Below are 21652 nucleotides of genomic sequence, written 5' to 3' on the forward strand. Positions count from 1 at the left end.
GCAAGAAAACTTCTGGGGTCCCTTGCAATCCAAATGGAAGAACTCGGAATTGGAAGCAACCAAGGGGACAATTGAATGCCATTTTCCATTCATCCCCTTCTTTTATGCGCACTCTGTAATACGCTTCCTGTAAATCCAGTTTGGTGAAGAACTTTCTTTTGGCCAAGTGGGCCAGCATATCCTTCATAAGAGGCATGGGGTATACATTCTCCATGCACACGCAATTTAAATTTCTATAATTGACAATTAAGCGATAAGAACCATCTTTCTTTTCCCGGAACATGACTGGCGCTGCAACCTGAGGCCTGGCCGGTTGAATGAATCCTTACTCCAAATTTTTATCTATAAAGTTTCGCAATTCTTCCAATTCTTTCTGGGTCATGGGGTAAGATTTCGGTTTCAGGAGTTTCACCCCTGGAAGGATGTCTATAGCACAGGTTGGGCCTATGTGGAGATAACACGTCAGAGGCCTTTTCACTAAAAACCTCTTGTAGATCCCAATACTCTTTAGGAATTTTTTCCTCCCCCCTCCAGCTATTCCAACATCGACCCTAGCATCTCAGTGGGTTCGTGGTCAGGGGTTTTTGAGGTTATCTTCTCCTCCTTTTGTGCCCTTGAGCGGAGTCGCAACATCCCCGTTCTCCAGTTTATCCTTGGGTTCCATTTCCGGAGCCACAAGAGACCCAGTACTAGTGGCTGGTCCATTCCTGGTGCCACAATAAAGTTTATGGTTTCTCGATGGTCTCCTATGGTCATCTCTATGGGTTCTGTCATAAAGTGGGCTGGGCCTCCCCCCGCCACTGACCCATCTAGCTGGCAAAATCCTATGGGCCTGCTCAATGTTTTTAGCTTTAGTTCCATTTTCTCTACCACCTCGGGCCTGATGATACATCGGGTACACCCAAAGTCTAAGAGGGCTAGCATTTCCCCCTGAATTCCCGAGGATGGGATGCACAGTTTCACTGGAACGGTAAGAGGACCCTCTTTCCAACTCACCAGGAGATCCTCATCTGATTCGGAAGATGGCTCGCTGTCATCTGGGCCAAAAGGAGTTCCTAGTTCCTCCTCGGTGGGAGGAGCATTTTTGGTGATATTCGCTCCCCTCTTTGCGACGTCTCGCGTCTTAGTTTCCACCTGCCTCATTGCTTTTCTCCCACTAGGGGTCGTCTTTGGCGCCAGCTTTCCCCGGCAATCAGCTGCTCGGTGCCCTTCCTTTCCACATCTGAAACAGCCCCTGGTTTTCTTCTTCCTGCTTTCAGCTGCGGCAAAATCCTTCGGTGGTCCTCTCTGGAACTGAGTTGGGGTCTGCTTCCAAGCGCGATCATTTCGCGGGAGGTCCTTGGCTAAATCGATCTCCATTTCTGCTGCCAGGGTGTACCAGCCATGCACGGTAGTCAGGGATGCTGGGGCTCTGCACAACTTATATAAATCCCCGTTTAAGCCATCTATATATGTCCAAAAGAGCCACTTCCGACCACCCTTTCATGAGAAGTACCAGATCGCTGTACTCTTGGTTGTAGTCAGCCACTGATCTCCTCCCTTGTCTGATGGACCTCCTGCGGATCTTGGCCTTCTGCTCTGCCAAGGGGTCTTCAAATCTCATTCTCAGGGCTGCCATGAAGTGGTGGTAGTTCCTCAGGAGAGGGGAATTCTCATGGTACAAGGACACGTATCAGGAAGCCGCCCTTCCACTTAAGACTTGGGTCACACTTCTCACTTTAGAGGCTTCTGACAGATAATCTTCATCCCACTCCTGCATGTGGCCGTCCACCATGGCCTGGAATAACCCTAGTTCCTTAGGGTCTCCATCAAACTTCCTGGGGATTGAGGGAATTTTTGACTTTTGCCTTATGTGGAGCAACATTTGTCCAGTAGGGGTCCCTTGGCCTCTATCAAAATCTGCAGCCCCTGGAGAACGCAGCTCAGGCTCTTGTTCCTCCCGAATCTCTCCAATGTCTGCCGCTCCCCCGGTGGCTGCCAAATTTCTCCTTCCACTTCTTCCCCCTCCCTTTCAGGGTCTGTCTGTCACTCTATCACCTCATGATACAGTCTGATGGCTTTGGCGATTTGTAACTCCTCCTTAATTAGCTGCTCACGTTGCCAGTCTGAGAGGTTTTTTTTCTGCTTACGTCTTGTAACTCTGGATTGTAGCTCCCCCGGGTCTGGAAGTTTTCCAAAATCCAATTTGGTCTTCTCCCGTCTCTCCTCTATTTGTAGTTTCTCCAGCCACTCTGCAGAAAATCCTGAATACTTGGGAGGGCACGATGTGGCTGCCAAGCCTGCTCCCATCTCCTCTGGCTCAACTTCTGGGATTGGCTTCTTCCCCAGAAAATCTTTTATTTCAATCTTTTGGAATTTTCCTGGTTGACTGACATAATCAGTTCTGGCTTAATGTCAGCTTGCCTCCGATCAATGTTTAAGAAAATAAAGACCCAACTCCATCAGTTTGAAGAGATTGGTAATTTTTACTAAACACGTCAGATTGCAATGAAAGCTAAGCCAGAACTGAAAGTAATTATCACTGTACAAAGTATTTCCTCTCTTGAACCCTCCTCCCTCCAGAGTTCAAGCCATCATAGTCCAATGTCCTCTTCCTCCTTGGCCATGTATTGTTTCCCTTCCGATATTCTCCCTCTGTCAACCTTCTGGATGGAATGCGAAGCAGGCAACTCCCGTTTCATTCATGTGGCAAATCAGTTCAAACGTCTATTTGAAAGGCTATCTCCTCCTCCAACTGAAATGACAGCCGAACACTGGCAACAGTATAAACCTCCCCCCTCCCTCATAAATCAAGTAAGACTTTCAGCAAGAAGAAAACCCAAACGAAGTAATAAAACAGTAAAACACTCCAATAAGTAAATATACACTTAAAATAAAAGCGGAGGCTGACACACACAATGTAAAAGCAGCTGCACTTCACACTTCACACAGCCACAAAAAGCTCAAAAACCAACTTTCACACTTTACACACATACAACAAAATGCCACATACAGCTTTCTGAGATTATGTGTGTTTGTGCAGTTGAGTGAAACACTACAGAAACACACCAAATCTCAGAAAGCTGCACAAATATTTTATTTTATATTGTTATGTTATGTTATGTTATGTTATGTTATGTTATGTTATGTTATGTTATGTTATGTTATGTTATGTTATGTTATGTTATGTTATGTTATGTTATGTTATGTTATGTTATGTTATGTTATTGTTCTGTTTCCCTCTCCCAATACTCTCAACAAAAAGTCAGTCAAAGGCCTTCTTTTCAAGTTTATTTACATTTGGCTGGATTCCTTCTGGCACAGAGATGTTCTGGCCACATCTACCCACGCGCCTGCCAAGTCTCTGGAGATAACTAGGAAATTATGGATAAGGCAAGAGTCACTCACGAATATATTCTTCCCTCCATTGAAACAGTTTGCACGCGCAAATTCACTACTTTGTCCAAGACAAAAAGCCAGGAAGCTCCGTCTCCTGCTTTATAGCCCCTGTGGGTGTCACTCCGTGACTCATCATTCTTTGACCTTGTCCCAACGCCTCCTCTGCTGTGCACGCTGGTCATGTCTGCACAGTCTCGCATCAAGCCAAGATTGTTCTTGGGGCATTGCCAAATCAGGAGAAGGCCCGGGGGAATCAGGCTTTGCCAGCCTCTCCTCCTACTCCTGGGTGGGTGCCAGGGAGGGAGAGGGCCCAGGGGAAGCAGGCCTTGCCAGCTTCTCCTCCTCACTCTCCGAATCATCTTCCTCCAGGAGTCCGAGTCCGGGAACCTGGGTTACAACAGTTATGTTATTTTGGACTTCAATTCCCAGAGTTCCTCAGCCAGCAAAGCCAGCCAGCATTAGTTGATCACTGAGGAAATAGATTAGCTAAGCAATTGATTCTGTCTGGGATGAAAGTGAAACTGCTTTCAGTCTGGGGAAAAAGCCATGCGTTCATCAGTAATCGGGTAAGTGTGTTTTCTACAAAAGAGTACGAGTAAGGTTCTGCTGATGAGAAACTCAGGTGAGATCGCCAGAGGAGAGTTGTTTTTTTTTAAAAGTTTAAAGGCTCTGCCGATCTCAGCTGAGGGGTGGGATCCTCAAAGGCTTTTTTTTTACTTTTAAAGGCATGTTTCGGCTGAAGAAAAACCGGCTTTTAAAAGTAAAAAAAAAACTTTGCTGATTTTGTGGCTCAGCAGAGGGGGGGGGCAGGGATTTTTGCTACTAGTCCCCCAAACCAGCAGCTGCCATCGCTACTGGATCGTGCGAGTTGGTCCAAACTGGGAGCATTTCACCCCTGGCTTTAATAAAAAACCAACAGAATTAGACCAGATATTAATCGGAACAGATGATAAATTGATAAACGAATTGTATGATTACTTATTGAGCATCAAATTAGAAAGTGAGCAGGTAAAGGAGACTGATTGCTTGGGTTAAAAATTTTGGACATGTAATAGAATTAGATAAATGGCAGAAACTATGGGATAGGAATATAAAAATGACAATGTCAATTGCATATAAAGCAAATCTGTATAAAATGTTTCATAGCCAACATTGCACTGGCAATGTTGGCTAAAATGTATAAAGACAGATCAGCCCAATGCTGGAAATGTAACTAAACACTGGGTTCATACTACCACATTTTATTTTATTTATTTATCAAGAACATATTAGGTAATATATATAAGCATAAGCATGAATTGAATACATAAAATAGATACAAATAGAGGAAACATTAGGATAGGGATGGTAGGCACGCCCCTTACAGACCTCTTAGGAATGGAGTAAGGTCAACAGTAGACAATCTTAGGTTAAAATTTTGAGGGTTTTGGGATGAAACCACAGAGTCAGGTAATGTATTCCAGCATTGATCACTCTGTTGCTGAAGTCATATTTTCTGCAATCGAGTTTGGAGCGGTTCACTTTAAGTTTGTATCTATTGTGGTCTCGCGTATTGTTATGGTTGAAGCTGAAGTAGTCATTGACAGGTAGGACAATGCAGCATATAATTTTATGAGCTACGCTTAGGTTATACCAAAGATGGCATAGTTCTAAGTTTTCTAGGCCCAGAATTTCAAGTCTGGTGGCATAAGGTATTTTGTTGCGAGCAGAGGAGTGGAGGACTCTTCTTGTGAAATATTTCTGGACACGTTTGATTGTATTAATGTCCGATATGCAGTATAGGTTCCAGACAGATGAGCTGTATTCGAGAATTGGTCTAGCAAATGTTTTGTATGCTCTGGTTAATAGTGTGATATTACCGGAGAAGAAGCTACGTAAGATTAGGTTTACAACCCTTAATGTCTTTTTGGCGATGTTGTTACAATAGGCTTTGGCACTTAGATCATTTGATATGAGTACTCCAAGGTCCTTGACAGAGTGAGGGTCATCTTCAAGGCCGTGTCCACTCAGCTTATATCAGGGGTGAAATCTTTTTTTTTTTGCTACCAGTTATGTGGGCGTGGCTTGGTGGGGGTCATGTGACTGGATGGGTGTGGCTATGTGACTGGGGGATGAAAAGACAGAAATTTACTAGCAATGTCCTGCTGGAGCAGGGTTGAACTAGATGACCTCCAGATCCCTTCCAGCCCTGGATTATCCTCTGAAGCTGCGTCTACTGCCAGGTTTGTACTTCTTCCTTCCTTCCTCCCTCCCTCCCTTCCTTCCTTCCTTCCTTCCCTGCCTCCTTTCTTTCTCTCCCTCTCAAAAACGAACCTCCCACACATACCCCATTTTTCCTCCCAGCAGGCTTGCTAGGCAGACCCAAAAATGGGGGGGAGGGGTTTCCTCCCTGCAGGCTTGCTAGGCAAACCAAAAAACAGGGAATCCGTTTTTCTTCCCAGCAGGCTTCAGGGAAACTTCAGGGAAGCCTGCTGGGAGGAAGAACGGACTCCCACCTTCCATTTTTTGGCTAGCATCCAGCTGAGCTACACAATCATCTAAAGCTTTTTTTTTTAACTTTTAAAAGCATTTTTTCTTCAGCCAAAAAAATGCTTTTAAAAAAAACACATGATTGAGTGGCTCAGCTGGGCATAGGTGGGGTGGGGGTAGGGATTTTTGCTACCGGTTCTCCAAACTAACCGCCGCCATCGCTACTGGATCGGGCAATCTAGTCCAAACTGGGAGCATTTCCCCCCTGGCTAATATTTTGTGTTCTGATTCTTTTTGCCAATGTGTAAGACAGAGCATTTATTGGTTGAGATTTGGAGTTGCCAATTGTTTGATCATTCCGACACAAAGTCAAGGTCTTTTTGAAGGGTAACAGCATTGTCGGTGGTGCTAAATATTTTTACATCATCAGTGAAGAGAACGCAGTTGCTTATAATATGATCGCAAAGGTTATTTATGTATAGTATGAAGACTGTTGGTCCTAGAACACTTCCTTGGGCGACACTGCTATTAACAGGTGCAGGATTTGATAGGGCGCTCCCTATTTTGACCACCACATGTGGTGGACATGTCCCAAAACTAAAAAATATTGGTCGAAAATACATATCTGGCTGGAAAAAATGACAAAGAAGCATATTGAACTGAGACCAGAGACATTTTTGTTGGGCATTCTACCGGAAAAATATGACAAAAAGACTACATATTTCATTTTACATGTACTGACTGTGGCTAGGATTGTATTTGTGCAACAATGAAAATGTGAGGAGATCCTGTCAGAAAGGGTGATTCAGAAAATAATGGAATGGGCAGAAATTGACAGATTAATGCTTATTATTAAGGAGAGAGAAGAAACTGAATATTTTCTGGGATGTATTTTATCAAAGGCTAGAGAATAAAAACAGAAGTTAGGAAAGAGGAGATATAAAAAGAAAAATGTTACTATGTAGAGAAGTTTATGATGATATTATGTACTGTTGTAAATTATCTTGATATAAATTATCAATGTTATTGTAATGAATACAAGTATGCAAACTATGAATTTTCAAATAACTGTACCCAGTTATCACACTGTTTGATGGAAATGAAAAATATTATAAATAAAATAAATAAAACTTAAGAGAGAGAAAAAAGATTGCACATCTGGTGGGACCACAAAAAAGAACCTGCTTGATTGTGATGCCTTCTTTATGGAACATCCTCCCCCCTTGGTACGATTGGCTTATTGCTTTTCCAAAACGCCCTGAAGACATGTTTTTTTTCAGTGGGCCTAAGAACCACAAACAGGAGATGGAGTTGATCAAGTGGTTGATCTGATTATATTGCTGCTACCAAGGATGTGAGGCCTTATGGTTTTTATTTTGAAGATTTTTTGCACCCAGAATCACCTATGTGGGGGTTGGGCAGCTATATAAGTTTGTTTAATAAATAAAATAAAACAAATGTCAAAATGAGAATCCATTATTTTGTTAATCACAATAGGAATATTTTGAATAATTTTAAATTACTTTTTTCCTCAGCAAGAATTTCACATCTCATTAGATCTCCATTTGCTTATATTAGCACAATAGATGGTGTAGAGAGTACAGTAGTTCACAGTCTGGATCTTACGTATTTTCTTCCATTTTAAAAAATAGGCCCCTTCCCCCACACACACCTTTTTTACCTTAATAGATCCTTAGAAATATTAATTATAATTTATTGTTAGATGTAAGAAGCCTGCAAGGAGAGAAACTGACACAATGGATACATTTGTTGATTCAGCTTGGTATTATTTAAGGTATACTGATCCTCATAATACTGAAAGGTAAGTAATTTGGATATTTTTCATTCTACATTTTCATGTGATTGTATAGGCTGATTAGTCTTTTTATAGCCCAGGTGGAAGCTAATATTTCTATTACTTCAGGGGTGGGTTCTAATTTTTTTTATTACTGATTCTGTGGGTGTGGCTTATTTTGTGAGCGTGGCTTGACAGTCATGTGACAGTGGGTGTGGCTTGATGGTCATGTGACTGAGTAGGCGTGGCCAACTCACTGTCACTCACGTCAAGGGGTACCTCACCTGGCCCCTCCCCTCCCAGCCATTCCTTGTCACACCCAGCCTCAACCTATCTATAGTTCTGCAAAAATGTTGTTCACCCTTGTTCAACTTTATTATGTACATACATCAGGGCTCTCCAAACTTGGCCACTTTAAGACTTCTGGACTTCAACTCCCAGAATTCCTCAGCCAGCTTTGCTGTCTTAAAGTCTTAAAGTGATCAAGGTTAGAGATGCACTTTCATGGACCACTGAAAGGAAATGGCTCACATGCTTTGCCCAAGAGTGTGATAGGCAACAGGCTTCTAAGCGGCTGCTAAAAAGAAGGGGAGGTGTTAAAGTATTTTCCAAAGCACCAGAAGGCAAAACAAGAACCAATGGATGGAAACTCAACAAAGAGAGAAGCAACCTAAAACTAAGGAGAAACTTCCTGACAGTGTGAACCTATATAGGTTTCAGTCATAATTTCACATATAAAATAGCCATTCATGTAATACAACCTGCATATTGTTCAAAATAGTCATTAGTATTATGGCTGATGTTTGATAGCAAGCCTAAAATCCCCATACCCCCCCTCCAGGGGAAGGTTACTTCAAAATCCCCATTTCTTTCCCACCCCACTAATCTGTTCTGGAATTAAATTCTCCCCTCTTCATTTCCCAAATAAAATATGACTCATAAGAAAAGGCTCCCAGATAATTAAGGAATAACCAAGTTCTAACAAGGAACCTGCCTGGAATTCCACATTCCTGCCAGCTGCATAAAGGAAACTTTGTAAGCAGAAAACAGCTACCGGTGCTTAGAGATCATAGAAAGTGGAAGCCGGAAGTTCAGTTCCATTTACAAGCAGGCAGAAAACTCATTCAAGACAGGATATTTCACAATGGAAATCGCCCAAACCTTTTTAAAAACACAAAGCCCATGTTGCACAAAACCCAAAACTTCAAAAACATTGAACTATATAAGAATTCCTCCTCTTATCCAGTTTGTTGTTCAGCTGACCCAGAAAGGAACTGCTTCTGCAAGTAGCCTTCTCCTTCCAGCAGTTGTGTCAATTTAAAGCGACAGCATCTTTTTTTTTTTTCCTTCTTCTTTACCAAGCGATCTCCTGGCTGAGAAGCGAGTCCTGATTTTTTCATTCTAGCTGATCAGTTGGGCTTCTTGGCTTCTCAATTTAAAGAGACGGTGTCTTTTTTTTCCCTCTTCTTTGTCAAGTGAGTCCTGAGTTTTTTCCTTCTAACCAGTCAGCTGGGAGTCGGGAGGCAGCAATAGATTGGGGGTGGGGCTAGGCAGAATTTTTACTACCGGTTCTCCAAACTACTCAAAATGTTTACTACCGGTTCTTGTGAACCAGGGAGAACCGATAGAAACCCACCACTGTATTACTTGTCTTCAACTTATGCCAAGCACAGTTTAAAAAAATGATACTTCTACAAGAATCTCTCGCAAGTCTATTATTATTAGTTTCAGATTAAACACAGAATATAAAAAGATCAGCTTTGGCTGCTTTAAATGGAATAGGGCACTATCTTATCTGTTGTGGACCTCTCCCCTTTGGAAGGATATGTGTTGTCAAAACTTTCCCAATTCTCAATAGCTAATTTAGAAAAAGTATTTTGGACCCAACTTATCTAAATTCAGAATAAATAATATTACAAATATAATATAATTTCCTTGAAATAAAAATAGAGTTGAATGAGATTTGCAGGCAAGTTATCATCTGCCAAATTTCACAGAGATAGATAATGGATTTCAAAAATATGATATCACCTGCTTTTTGAGATCAGTTGAAATGATACCCCTGATAGAATTATTCTTTACTAAGAAATATTTAGCAGAATAAATAGAGTAGCAAAATTATTAAAACAAATGAAAAACAGTTCAAAGCTTTTTTGGATTGGTAGCATTTAAAGATTGCAGCATATAATGTGTGTGAAGTAAACAGGAGGCACAGGCATACGGATTAGACACTTCCAGCACTTTCCAAGCCAGCCTCCGTATCACGATCTGCTATGTCTCAAAGAATCCATCAGTAAGTTAAATGAAGAACAGAAAACCATAGAGCAATTGTCTTAACACTGTGATGGCGAACCTGTGGCATGCATGCCAGAGGTGGCACACAGCGCCCTCTCCAATGGCATGTGAGCCGTCGCCCCAGTTCAGCTCCGCTGCACATATACACGTGCCTCCCGCCAGCCAACTGGTCTTTGGGTCTCTGCTGTGCATGCATGTGGGGTGGTTCATATGTGGAGGGGCCACGTGTGCAAGCGTGGGGACACGTGCAGTAGTGCATGCAGGGGCGCGTTAACATGTGCAGGGAGAAGGGCACATGCCACATGGGGAGAAGGGTGCATGCAGGAGGCCCATGTGCAGGGGGAGGGGTGTTTGCAGGGAGGCCATGCACACATGCAGGGGGGCTACGTGTGCAGGGGCAGGGCACATGCTCAGGGGCCACACGTGCATTGCATTTGGGGGGTTCAGGCGCACATGCGCACTTTAGGCACTCAGTCTGGAAAAGGTTAGTCATCACTGCTCTAACATGTTATTTCAGGAGGTTTTCCTTTAAACACCATTATTGAAGAAACCTAGTAAAACTTTAATAAAATTATTAGAAACTGGAGCTATTCATCCTAAAACTAGAGCCTCATTTTTGCATATTCTGTTTTCCTTGTACAGCAAGTTTAAAGAGAAACACATGACATTTTGTAGCTGTATTGCCTGAATGTGTTGTATCAAATTTCAGATGGCTAAAGATGCTTTAAGAGAGTTCAGATTTTTACCTTTTTGTAAGAGCAATTTTGATTTGAATATCCCCAAATCTATCCTTATTTGCCCAATTTTCTCTGATGTAACTTGGATTCAGTACTTGTTCTTAATCCATGAGGCACCATTTATGTCTACAGTGGAAACTACTTATTCAAATGAAATGATTTTGCATTAATATTTTGTTAATCCTGATTTACTGTTGGTGTGTGTGTGTGCAATTCTGAACAAATTTTTACCTTGCAAAAAATTAGTACTTTTGCAGTCATATTCCTGTGTATTAAATGATTACTTCTATAAATATTCTTATCCTGAATGAGCAGTTTGATCACCTGCCAAAAGCACAGAGCTGTTTGACATCCTTTACCATAGTTCAAGGCCACTTACACAATGTGACTTTAAAAAGAAGTACTATTGTTTGAAGTTGTGACTGAAGTTGTGAATGTTCAGAATAAATTTTGTTGTAATATATTTTTGTTGCCCCCCAATGGCAGTCTCAAATTAACAGCACCCTTTAAACCAGGATAATAATGTTTTAGTAAGTGCTATGACTTGAAATGATTCTAACCTTCTTTAACAATTTTTATTTCTTAATCAAATTTGTTTTTTTTCTGCTAGGCCTTTTGATAAAGATTTGGCTGATTACTGGATGCCTGTAGATTTGTACATTGGAGGAAAGGAGCATGCCGTCTTGCATTTGTATTTTGCCAGGTTTTTCAGTCATTTTTGTCATAATCAGAATATGATTAAACACAAGTAAGTGGCATGACCAGGGCAATGTCAGTCTTATAGTACCTGTGGCTTTTATCCTTATTCAGATGCAACTCTCAAAGTAGGCTATAATATGCATGTAAAAGTATGTTCATGTGTACATGTTCCTACATACATGATTGAATACACAATACACACATGTACACACATAATGAATTATTGCCACTTTCCCACAAATGTATGCAAGGCCAGTAACAGTCAGTTGGATTCAACAATATACATAATAGTTTTACTGTATTCAACAGAGAATCAAAATACGTCTTTTTTCTCCTCCAAAATACTTGTCCAACATCTACTATTGTCAAGTATCCATAAACTTGGTTTAAAAGGTTCTGACCATACAGTCAGGGAACTAACTATGAGATATGAGCTTAATACATTGGATTTATGAATATGCAATGTTTTGAACACTAGGCCCATGAGGTGACAAAGGCAAACTAAGCAAACCTGATCAGGAAGAGAGGGATATGCAGTCCTGATTCCTAAGATGTAGTAATGAAGAATCTTGCCACAATATGATGCACTTGTTAATGTTAGGCTAAGGCTGGGAAGATGCCACTCACATATGAAACTCTTGAAGTAACTTTGATCTCAACGGTGAAATCTAAAATTTGTTACTACCGGTTCTGTGGGTATGGCTTGGTGTGGGGGGTAATGTGATCGGGTGGGCGTGGCCGACTTTTTTTTTTACTTTTAAAAGCATTTTTTCTACAACCTCTTCGGCTGAAGAGGTTATTAAAAATGCTTTTAAAAGGTTCTGACGATCAGGCAACTCAGCAGGGATCGTCAGAACCCTTTAAAAGCATGTTTTGCTTTTAAAAATGCTTTTAAAAGCTTCTGATGATCAGGCAACTCAGCTGGAATCATCAGAGGAGCCTTTTAAAAGCATTTTTTCTACAACTTCGGCCGAAGAGGTTTTTTAAAAAATGCTTTTAAAGGGTTCTGACGATCCCAGCTGAGTTGGCTGAACCCTTTAAAAGCATTTTTTAACAACCTCTTTGGACAAAGAAGTTGTAGAAAAAATGCTTTTAAAGGGTTCTGACGATCCCAGCAGAGTTGCCTGATCTCCATAAATTTTTAAAAGCATTTTTTACAGCAGGGATCGTCAGAACCCTTTAAAAGCATGTTTTGCTTTTAAAAATGCTTTTAAAAGCTTCTGATGATCAGGCAACTCAGCTGGAATCACCAGAGGAGCCCTTTAAAAGCATTTTTTCTACAACTTCAGCTGAAGAGGTTGTAAAAAAATGCTTTTAAAGGGTTCTGATGATCCCAGAGGCTTTTTTTTTCCTTTTTAAAAAAGTGGCGTGGTGGGGGCAGGGATTTTTGCTACCGGTTCTCCGAACCACCCCCCACCATTGCTATCGGATCAGGCCATCCGGTACAAACCGGGAGCATTTCACCCCTACTTTGATATATTCAGTGTTTTTGACCTCAATCTGCCTCCCAGCAAAATATAAATTCTCTCTCTCTCCCTCCTTCCCTCTCTCTCTCAGAGAGAGGAAGAGAGGGAGGAAGAGAGCGGGAGGGAGAATAAAAGAATTGAATGGAAATAAGGAGAAGGGCATGAAATCAGAGGTTAAAAGGCTAAACAGAGATTACCCACTATGCCAAAATACTCTCCGCTGCATTTATCCAATTTGTTTTGTTAACGGATTTCTTTTCCATTCTTCAGTATGAAGAGTTCTGGAGTAGTTCATGTATAATTTTGTTTTTTTAAAAAGTCTTTATGCTCTTTGCTCATTAGTTCCTCTTCTTCATCTTTACAAGGGTTTACTATCTAAAGATATCGTCTGGAGAAAGACATGAAAAAAGGGTGGAAAAGCAGTAGTACTAGTGCTTTGTTTTGGCCCAATCACATTTAGTTTCTTTTATGTGGCTTATGTTTTATAATGGAAATCACCTAGGGAGCTCAGCGAGATGCCTTTGTATCCATCTTCCTCTTCTGCATCTTGATGGGAAAGCTTCTGGTTAACTGTTCTGAACTAGGATTAACACGGGAGATTTCCACTCCTCTTTAACAATAAAAATCTGTACCTTCATTTATACTTTTATATATGTATATGTATCATCGATATATTCATTTTTCTTTTTTCCCTTCTTTAAATTCCATGTCAAGTGATTTCATTTGTTACTCAGGAGAACAAGCAAAAAAGGGGATCTAGTGAAATACTATGCTATATCAGAGCTAATAAAGGATAGACAGTGATACAAAATTAACTACTTAAAAATAATAGGAGTCCAGAATTGTGCTAAAGTATATAACATGACTAAAATTGGAAGCAATTTTTTCTATTAAATTAATTTAGGCAGTTAGCTTGTGGCCATTCCTATCACCAGGAGAGGGAGCTCTGTTTGTAATATTAATAAATAACTGCTAATAAATGGAACAATAAACGGAAGTAGACTAGGAAGCAGTTTCAAATAATTCAGTTTCACCTGGTTCCAAATTTTCATACATTTAAAAGCACTCTATTTATGCTATTTGTTCATTATTTTCTTCATCTTTACAAACAAGACTTTGTATTTATTTCCGTTGATGTTAAAAAAAATCGACCTTTTACAAGTAACAATTTCTGCAGGCAAACACAAACTGAAAATTTATCTTGAATCAAGAATGTAACATGTGAATCTGCACTACATCAAGATAAACATTTCCTGAAAGATCAACTCTGAGCTGGAAGAGTTTATTTATTTGCATCCCATCCTTATTATTCTTACAAATAACTCAAAGGCAGCAAACATATACACCTTCCTGCTCATATTTTCCCCACAATAACAACCGTGTGAGGTATGTTGAACTGAGAGAAACTGACTGGCCCAAAGTCATCCAGCTGGCTTTCTTGGCTAAGTCCAAGAAACTCACCGTTTCTTGTTTTCTAACCTGGTGCCTTAACCGCTAGACCAAACTGACTGTCTAAGCTTACATATCGTATATAATCTTACCTTAAGTTGACTTTTCCATGTAAAGTTTTGAAGTTTTAGATAGATTGATCTTTAATGGCAAAACATCTGTGTATTAAAAAAAATCTCCTTTTGCTATTTATCAATTCCATCAATTATTCCTGATTACTTTAGAAAATTGTACTGTATTATTTCATGTATTGTTTTATATTATATTCTTTTACTAAAATCATCCAACTGCATTTATTTATCTACTTAAGAATGCATTGAAAGGCCTTTGATATCCAGCATTCATTTCCTAACTTATCTTGTTTTATGTACTGGACACCAAGAAATGGAGTAGAATCTGAATTAAGGATATTTGACTAAAAGAGTTCTTGGAGAGAGCATTGACATCCAAGTCTGAATTTAATATCTGCCCAGTTTTTATGACTTGAGTCTTGAGTCCTTCCTGCTATTCAGAATTGGGATTATCCAACAAGGAACACTCACTGTCCAAAAATTGGCCAGACTACTGCCTGTGTAACAAAATGTCTACAGTCAAGTTGGCTTGAAAATATGGAAATTGCAGAACAATAGAACTGTAGAGCACCAAATTCGGAAAGGCTAGATAGTGTATATCCTTATAGTAACCTTGTTGAATAGCTCCTAATTTTATTATACTTTTGCATTCATGTTTCTTATCATTATGTAATGAGCCATATTACCTTTCTCTGATTCCCCGGTTCAAAATCCTTCAAATATATTGATGTATAGTTGACTTTGGAAATCCCAAAATCTCTGTTTGCTATGTTTACTGTGATATTCCACCATCAAAATTATATAAATAGAATATTCTTGAAATGTATCTTGACCACTTCAATATTTTTCTGTCCTTAGAGAGCCTTTTCATAAGCTCTTAGTTCAAGGACTAATCAAGAATCAAACATTCAAGTTGCAAAAAACGGGCAAGTATTTGAAAAGAGAAGAAGTTGATTTTTCTGGTAAGTGAGGTTTAGCAATGTGCAAAGTGTTTTGCATGGGAACTGTTAGCTTTGGGTGGCCTGAATCTGAATTGAAACATTCATGTTTGGTCTGTGAGACTCTTGTTTGTGCAGAAGGGAGCCAAAAGAATTGCTGTTAGAGGGACTAGTGTGATGTGCCACATTGGGATGTTGGTAGTAGCTGAGAGGGAGAGTAGATCCTGAGGAGAAAGTGTATTTGGGCTTTTGGCAGAAATTAACAGGGAGAGAAGGGAAAATAAAAATGTCCGTGGTAGTTTAGTTGGATATTCTGTGCTGGGAATTTCTTTTTTTTTTAATCAATTTTTATTGATTCCGTCCCCCACCCCCAAACACACACACATTGTTTATGAACAAGAGTATTGGCCATATCATATCTTATATACTTTAACTTAACATATCCAAATATATTTTGCTCAGTTACAATTTCTGCCAAAATATTCTTTTACCATATTTTAATCACAATCTTAATGCTTCTGATTTATATATTTTGTTACTGTTAATTGTTATTTTTTTTTTCTGAAGGATTTTGGTTATGTTAGGAGGAAGTCAGAGCTAGAGAGGGAAAACTGGTATAATAGTTTTGGGGGAAAATTTTCTTAGCATATGTTTGTTTTATTTTTAACTATACCTTGTGCTTCATCTGGGAAGTCAGGGGAGGAGGATTAGTGAAGGAGGGGTTGGGGAAAGGGAATTTTTTGTAAAACGTTTTGAATAAAAAAAAAATCTTAATGCTTCTGTGCTCATTTATATAAACCACACCCTCTTTCAACCTCAAGTTCAAATTTCTGCATTTTAAGTAACATATATTCTTTTTTATTGTTTTTTGGCTAATTCAATTTTTATCCTGATGTATTCAAATGCGTTCTGGGTTGTCTTTCTTCCATTTCATCTTTTCCATTTTACAGCAATCTTTCTTCCCTTTCTTTTTTTTTTAATTGAAAAAGTTTTAAAAAACAAAAACATTTTTCCCCCTTTTTCCCCCCCTCCCTCCCAGAAAACCCCCTTCCCCCCTCCCTTCCCCCCCCCCCCCGGCTTCCCGGGTCAATCACAAGGTATTGTTATACATAAACCAAACATAGAGTAAAATTTTCCCTTCTAATCCAATTAACCTCATCCAAATCTTTTCATCTCCCAACCCCCTCCCCATTACAGTCTCAGATAGCTGGGTGTGAATCCCTCTTCGTGAAGTGGGGTCGTAGAACTCAGGTGGGCTTGTTGATCACGTACCTGGCTCCTTGCTGCGTGACTACAGCCCTGCCTGAGCTGTTGGAGTTGCTGGCCGGGTTGGCAGTTGAAACCCCCAGACTGTTGGTCATGGGGGATTTCAATTTGCCATCAGCCGGCGTAGCATCCTCAGCAGCTCAGGAGTTCATGGCTTCCATGACGGCCATGGACCTGATTCAGTTAATTGACGGCCCTACCCACGTCGGGGGAGGTACCCTAGACCTGATTTTTATCTCTGGCCAGTGGTCTAATGATCACATTTAAATGGTTTAGTTGTTGAACCTTTGTCATGGTCAGATCATTTTCTCCTTCGTCTAGACTTTCTGACCGCTACCCACCACCGCAGGGAGACGGAACCAATGCGCTGGTTCCGTCCCAGGCGCCTGATGGACCTGGAGAGGTTCCTGACGGAGCTTGGGCCGTTTCCCGAGCACCTGGCCCACGACTCGACTGAAGAGCTAGTTGCGGCCTGGGAACAGGCCGTGGCTGGAGCTTTGGACCGTGTCGTGCCTTTGCGGCCTCTGACCCGGCGTCAGTCTCAACCAGCTCCTTGGTTCTCCGAGGAGCTGAGGGAGATGAAGCGCCAGAGAAGATGCCTAGAGAGTGCCTGGAGATCCAGCCACTCTGAGGCTGACCGGACACTAGTTAGGTCCTATAGTAGGACCTACCTAGTGGCAATGAGGGTTGCGGTTGCCCACGCTTCCTCCTCATTGCGTCGGCAGATAACCACCCGGCCGCCCTGTTTCGGGTGACCCGCTCGCTCCTTCAACAGGAGGGGCGGGAGGACCCCCTACAAGGGCGTGCCAAGGAGTTTAACGGTTATCTATACGACAAAATCGTTCAGCTTCGGGACGGATTGGATCAAAATTGGGTAGATCCAGGCGAGGGTTCTGAGGCCCGTCTTGTTGAGGTGGTTTGATGACTTTGATCCTGTGACTCCCGAGGACATGGACAGGTTGCTGGGTAGGCTGAACGCTACCACATGTTTACTGGATCCGTGCCCCTCCTGGTTAGTACTGGCTACTCAGGAGGTGACACGAGACTGGCTCCAGGGGATTACAAATGCTTCTTTGCGGGAGGGGACCCCTCCTCAAGAAGCCTTCCCTGGACCCAGCTGTTTTAGGGAACTACCGGCCAGTCTCCAATCTTTGCTTTACGGCGAAGGTTGTAGAGAGTGTGGTGGCATGTCAGCTGCCCCAGTACCTGGATGAAGCTGTCTATCTAGACCCGTTCCAGTCCGGCTTCCGGCCCGGATACAGTACGGAGACAGCTTTGGTCGCACTGGTGGATGATCTCTGGAGGGCCAGGGATAGGGGTTACTCCTCTGCCCTGGTCCTATTAGACCTCTCAGCGGCTTTTGATACCATCGACCATGGTATCCTGCTGCGCCGGTTGGAGGGGTTGGGAGTGGGAGGCACCGTTTATCGGTGGTTCTCCTCCTACCTCTCTGATCGGACGCAGACGGTGTTGACAGGGGGGCAGAGATCGACTCCAAGGTGCCTCATGTGTGGGGTGCCGCAGGGGTCGATTCTCTCACCCCTCCTGTTCAACATCTATATGAAGCCGCTGGGTGAAATCATCAGTGGCTTTGGGGTGAGATACCAACTGTACGCTGATGATACCCAGCTGTACTTTTCCACCCCGGGCCACCCCAGTGAAGCTGTTGAAGTGCTGTCCCGGTGTCTGGAAGCCGTACGGGTCTGGATGGGGAGGAACAGGCTCAAACTTAATCCCTCCAAGACGGAGTGGCTGTGGATGCCGGCACCTCGGTACAGTCAGCTGCAGATGTGGCTGTCTGTCGGGGGTGAATCATTGGCCCCGATGGAGAAGGTACGCAACTTGGGCGTGCTCCTGGATGGTCAGTTGTCCTTTGAAGACCATTTGGCGACTGTCTCCAGGAGAGCATTTTATCAGGTTCGCCTGATCCGCCAGTTGCGTCCCTTCCTGGACCGGGATGCCTTATGCACAGTCACTCATGCTCTCGTTACCTCTCGCCTGGACTACTGCAATGCTCTCTACATGGGGCTCCCCTTGAAGAGCACCCGGAGACTTCAGCTAGTTCAGAACGCGGCTGTGCGGGTTATTGAGGGAGCGTCTCGGAGCTCCCACATAACACCTATCCTGCGCAGACTGCACTGGCTACCTGTTGTTTTCCGGGTGCGCTTCAAGGTATTGGTTACCACCTTTAAAGCGCTCCATGGCTTAGGACTGGGCTATCTACGGGACCGTCTACTGCCGGCCTCTATCTCCCATCGTCCGCACGCTCCCACAGAGAGGACTCCTCAGGGTGCCGCCAGCCAAACAGTGTCGACTGGCGGCCCCAGGGGAGGGCCTTCTCTGTGGGAGCTCCACCCTGTGGAACGAACTTCCCTCGGACTTCGACAATTACCTGACCTTAGGACCTTTCGCGAACTTAAAACTTATTTATTTCGTATGGCTGGACTAGCCTGATTTTTATTTTTATTGGATGGGTTTTTAAAATTTTGTGATTTTACGGGGGAGTACGTTTTTTAACATTTTGGGCATTTAAATTAGTTTTTTAAGGGATGTTTTTAATTATTGTGTGTATTTATATTTTATCTGCCTGTTCACCGCCCTGAGTCCTTCGGGAGAAGGGTGGTATACAAATTAAATTATTATTATTATTATTATTATTATTATTATTATTATTATTATTATTATTATTATTATTATTATTATTATTATTATTATTATTATTACATAAAATAATACTTCCTAATTATTCAAAGGCAATCTGATATTTCTTAATCTGATATCTGTTTTGTAGATAATCAATCCATTTTTCCATTCAATTAAATATCTTTCCTGCGTATTATCTTTTAAAAAAGCTGAGATTTTAGCCATCTCAGCCAAATTAATGACTTTCAGTATCCATTCTTCTATTGTAGGTACCTCTTCTTTCTTCCAGTATTGTCCAATCAACAGTCTTGCTGCTGTTATTAAATTCAGAATCAATTTAGTCTCAATCCCTGTACAATCCGTTATAATTCCCAAAAGGAAAAATTGCGGCAGGAACTTTATCTTCTTCTTCAGTACATTTTGAATAATCCACCAAATTCTTATCCAAAAGGCCTTAATTTTCTTGCAAGTCCACCAAATATGAAAATATGTAGCGTCATCACAATCACACCTCCAACATTTCGCTTGGATATCAGGATACATACATGATAATTTTTTGGGATCTAAGTGCCATCTATAAAACATCTTATAAAAATTTTCCCTTAAATTCTGTGCTTGTGTAAACTTAACATTTCTAACCCAGATTTTCTCCCATGTTTCCAACATTATTGGTTCCTGAATATTCTGTGCCCATTTTATCATACAGTCCTTTACCAAATCCTTTTCCGAATCTATTTCAAGCAACACATTATACAATCTCTTTATATGCTCCTGGGTCTGATTTCTAATTTGCTTTATTAAATTTTCCTCCCTTTGCATTATACCAATTTTTTGATCTTCTTTCCATCTAGCACTTATTTGCCCATATTGAAACTAAGTATAATTCCTCCCTTCTTCATTTAATACCTGTAATAATTTTAATTGCAATCTACCTCCTTCAGCATACAAAAGTTCTTTATAAGTAATCATTTATAATACCTGTATAATTAGCACAGGGGCCCCCCAAGGCTGTGTGCTCTCCCCACTTCTCTTCTCTCTGTATACCAATGACTGCATCTCCAATGATCCATCTGTTAAGCTACTGAAGTTCGCAGATGACACAACAGTGATTGGTCTCATTCGAGACAATGACGAATCCGCATATAGACAAGAGGTCGAACGACTAGCCTTGTGGTGCAACCAAAACAATCTGGAACTGAACACACTCAAAACCGTAGAAATGGTGGTAGACTTTAGGAGAAACCCTTCCATACTTCCACCTCTCACAATACTTGACAACACCAACTTGCCTTCCATTGAGGACCTGTATACTGCACGAATCAAGAAGAGGGCCGTGAAAATATTTGCAGATCCCTCACATCCTGGACATAAACTGTTTCAACTCCTACCCTCAAAACGACGCTATAGAGCACTGCACACCAGAACAACTAGACACAAGAACAGTTTTTTCCCAAAGGCCATCACTCTGCTAAACAAATAATTCCCTCAACACTGTCAGACTATTTACTGAATCTGCACTATTATTAATTGTTTCATAGTTCCCATCACCAATCTCTTTCCACTTATGACTGTATGACTATAACTTGTTGCTGGCAATCCTTATGATTTACATTGATATATTGATCATCAATTGTGTTGTAAATGTTGTACCTTGATGAACGTATCTTTTCTTTTATGTACACTGAGAGCATATGCACCAAGACAAATTCCTTGTGTGTCCAATCACACTTGGCCAATAAAATTCTATTCTATTCTATTCTATCATTTCCTGTTTCTGTTCTATATTTATATTCTCTATTGCATGTCTGGGGCTCACCCATATAGGAATCTTGTAATCTAATTTATAAGAATATTTTTTACAGACCCGCAAAAGAGCACTTCTGAACACATGATTCTTAAAAGCCCTATCCACTTTTTTTTCATAAAACTAATACGCATGCCATCCATATAACAAGTCATAACCTTCTATGTTCAAAATTCTTTCCTCCGTTAAATTAAACCAGTCACTTATTACTGAAAGGGCTACTGCTTTATAATATAGTTTAAAATTAGGCATTTTTAAGCCACCTCTTTCCCATGAGTCCTGTATTATTTTCATTTTAATCCTCGCCTTTTTACCCTGCCATATAAATTTATTAATCCCAATCTGCCAATCCTCCAAATTTTTATCTTTCTTAATTATTGGTATCATCTGGAACAGAAACAAAAATCTAGGTAACACATTCATTTTAATAGCCGCAATCCTCCCCAATAGCGACAACTGCAATTTTTTCCAGACACTCATATCATTCTGAACTTTTTGCCATAACAAGTCATAATTATTCTTATAAAGTTTCTTGTTCGATGAGCTAATATAAACCCCTAAGTATTTAACCTTTTTTACCACCTCAAATCCTGTTATTTCCTCTAGTTTTTGTTTCTGTTGTATAGACATATTTTTGATTAT

At 41.1% G+C, this 21652-nt stretch overlaps 1 protein-coding gene across 16 annotated transcripts in view; it reads left to right on the forward strand.

Annotated features, from left to right (window-relative positions):
* The window catches only part of LARS2 (leucyl-tRNA synthetase 2, mitochondrial), a 344490-nt gene that overhangs the window by 175182 nt on the left and 147656 nt on the right, over nucleotides 1-21652 (forward strand). For 14 of the 16 annotated variants that reach the window (XR_009155147.1, XM_058183693.1, XM_058183694.1 and 11 more), the window contains 3 exons: nucleotides 7571-7669; nucleotides 11285-11422; nucleotides 15218-15321. Coding sequence is in view for 15 of the 16 variants with exons in the window: in XM_058183693.1 (XP_058039676.1) it covers nucleotides 7571-7669; nucleotides 11285-11422; nucleotides 15218-15321 (341 nt within the window). In the remaining variant the exon portion in view is untranslated. The remainder of the gene's footprint in view (nucleotides 1-7570; nucleotides 7670-11284; nucleotides 11423-15217; nucleotides 15322-21652) is intronic. The other 2 variants (XM_058183689.1, XM_058183698.1) reach the window with 2 other exon arrangements.

Source organism: Ahaetulla prasina, chromosome 4 (genome assembly GCF_028640845.1).
Source record: "Ahaetulla prasina isolate Xishuangbanna chromosome 4, ASM2864084v1, whole genome shotgun sequence".
In the NCBI taxonomy this organism is placed as follows: Eukaryota; Metazoa; Chordata; class Lepidosauria; order Squamata; family Colubridae; genus Ahaetulla; species Ahaetulla prasina.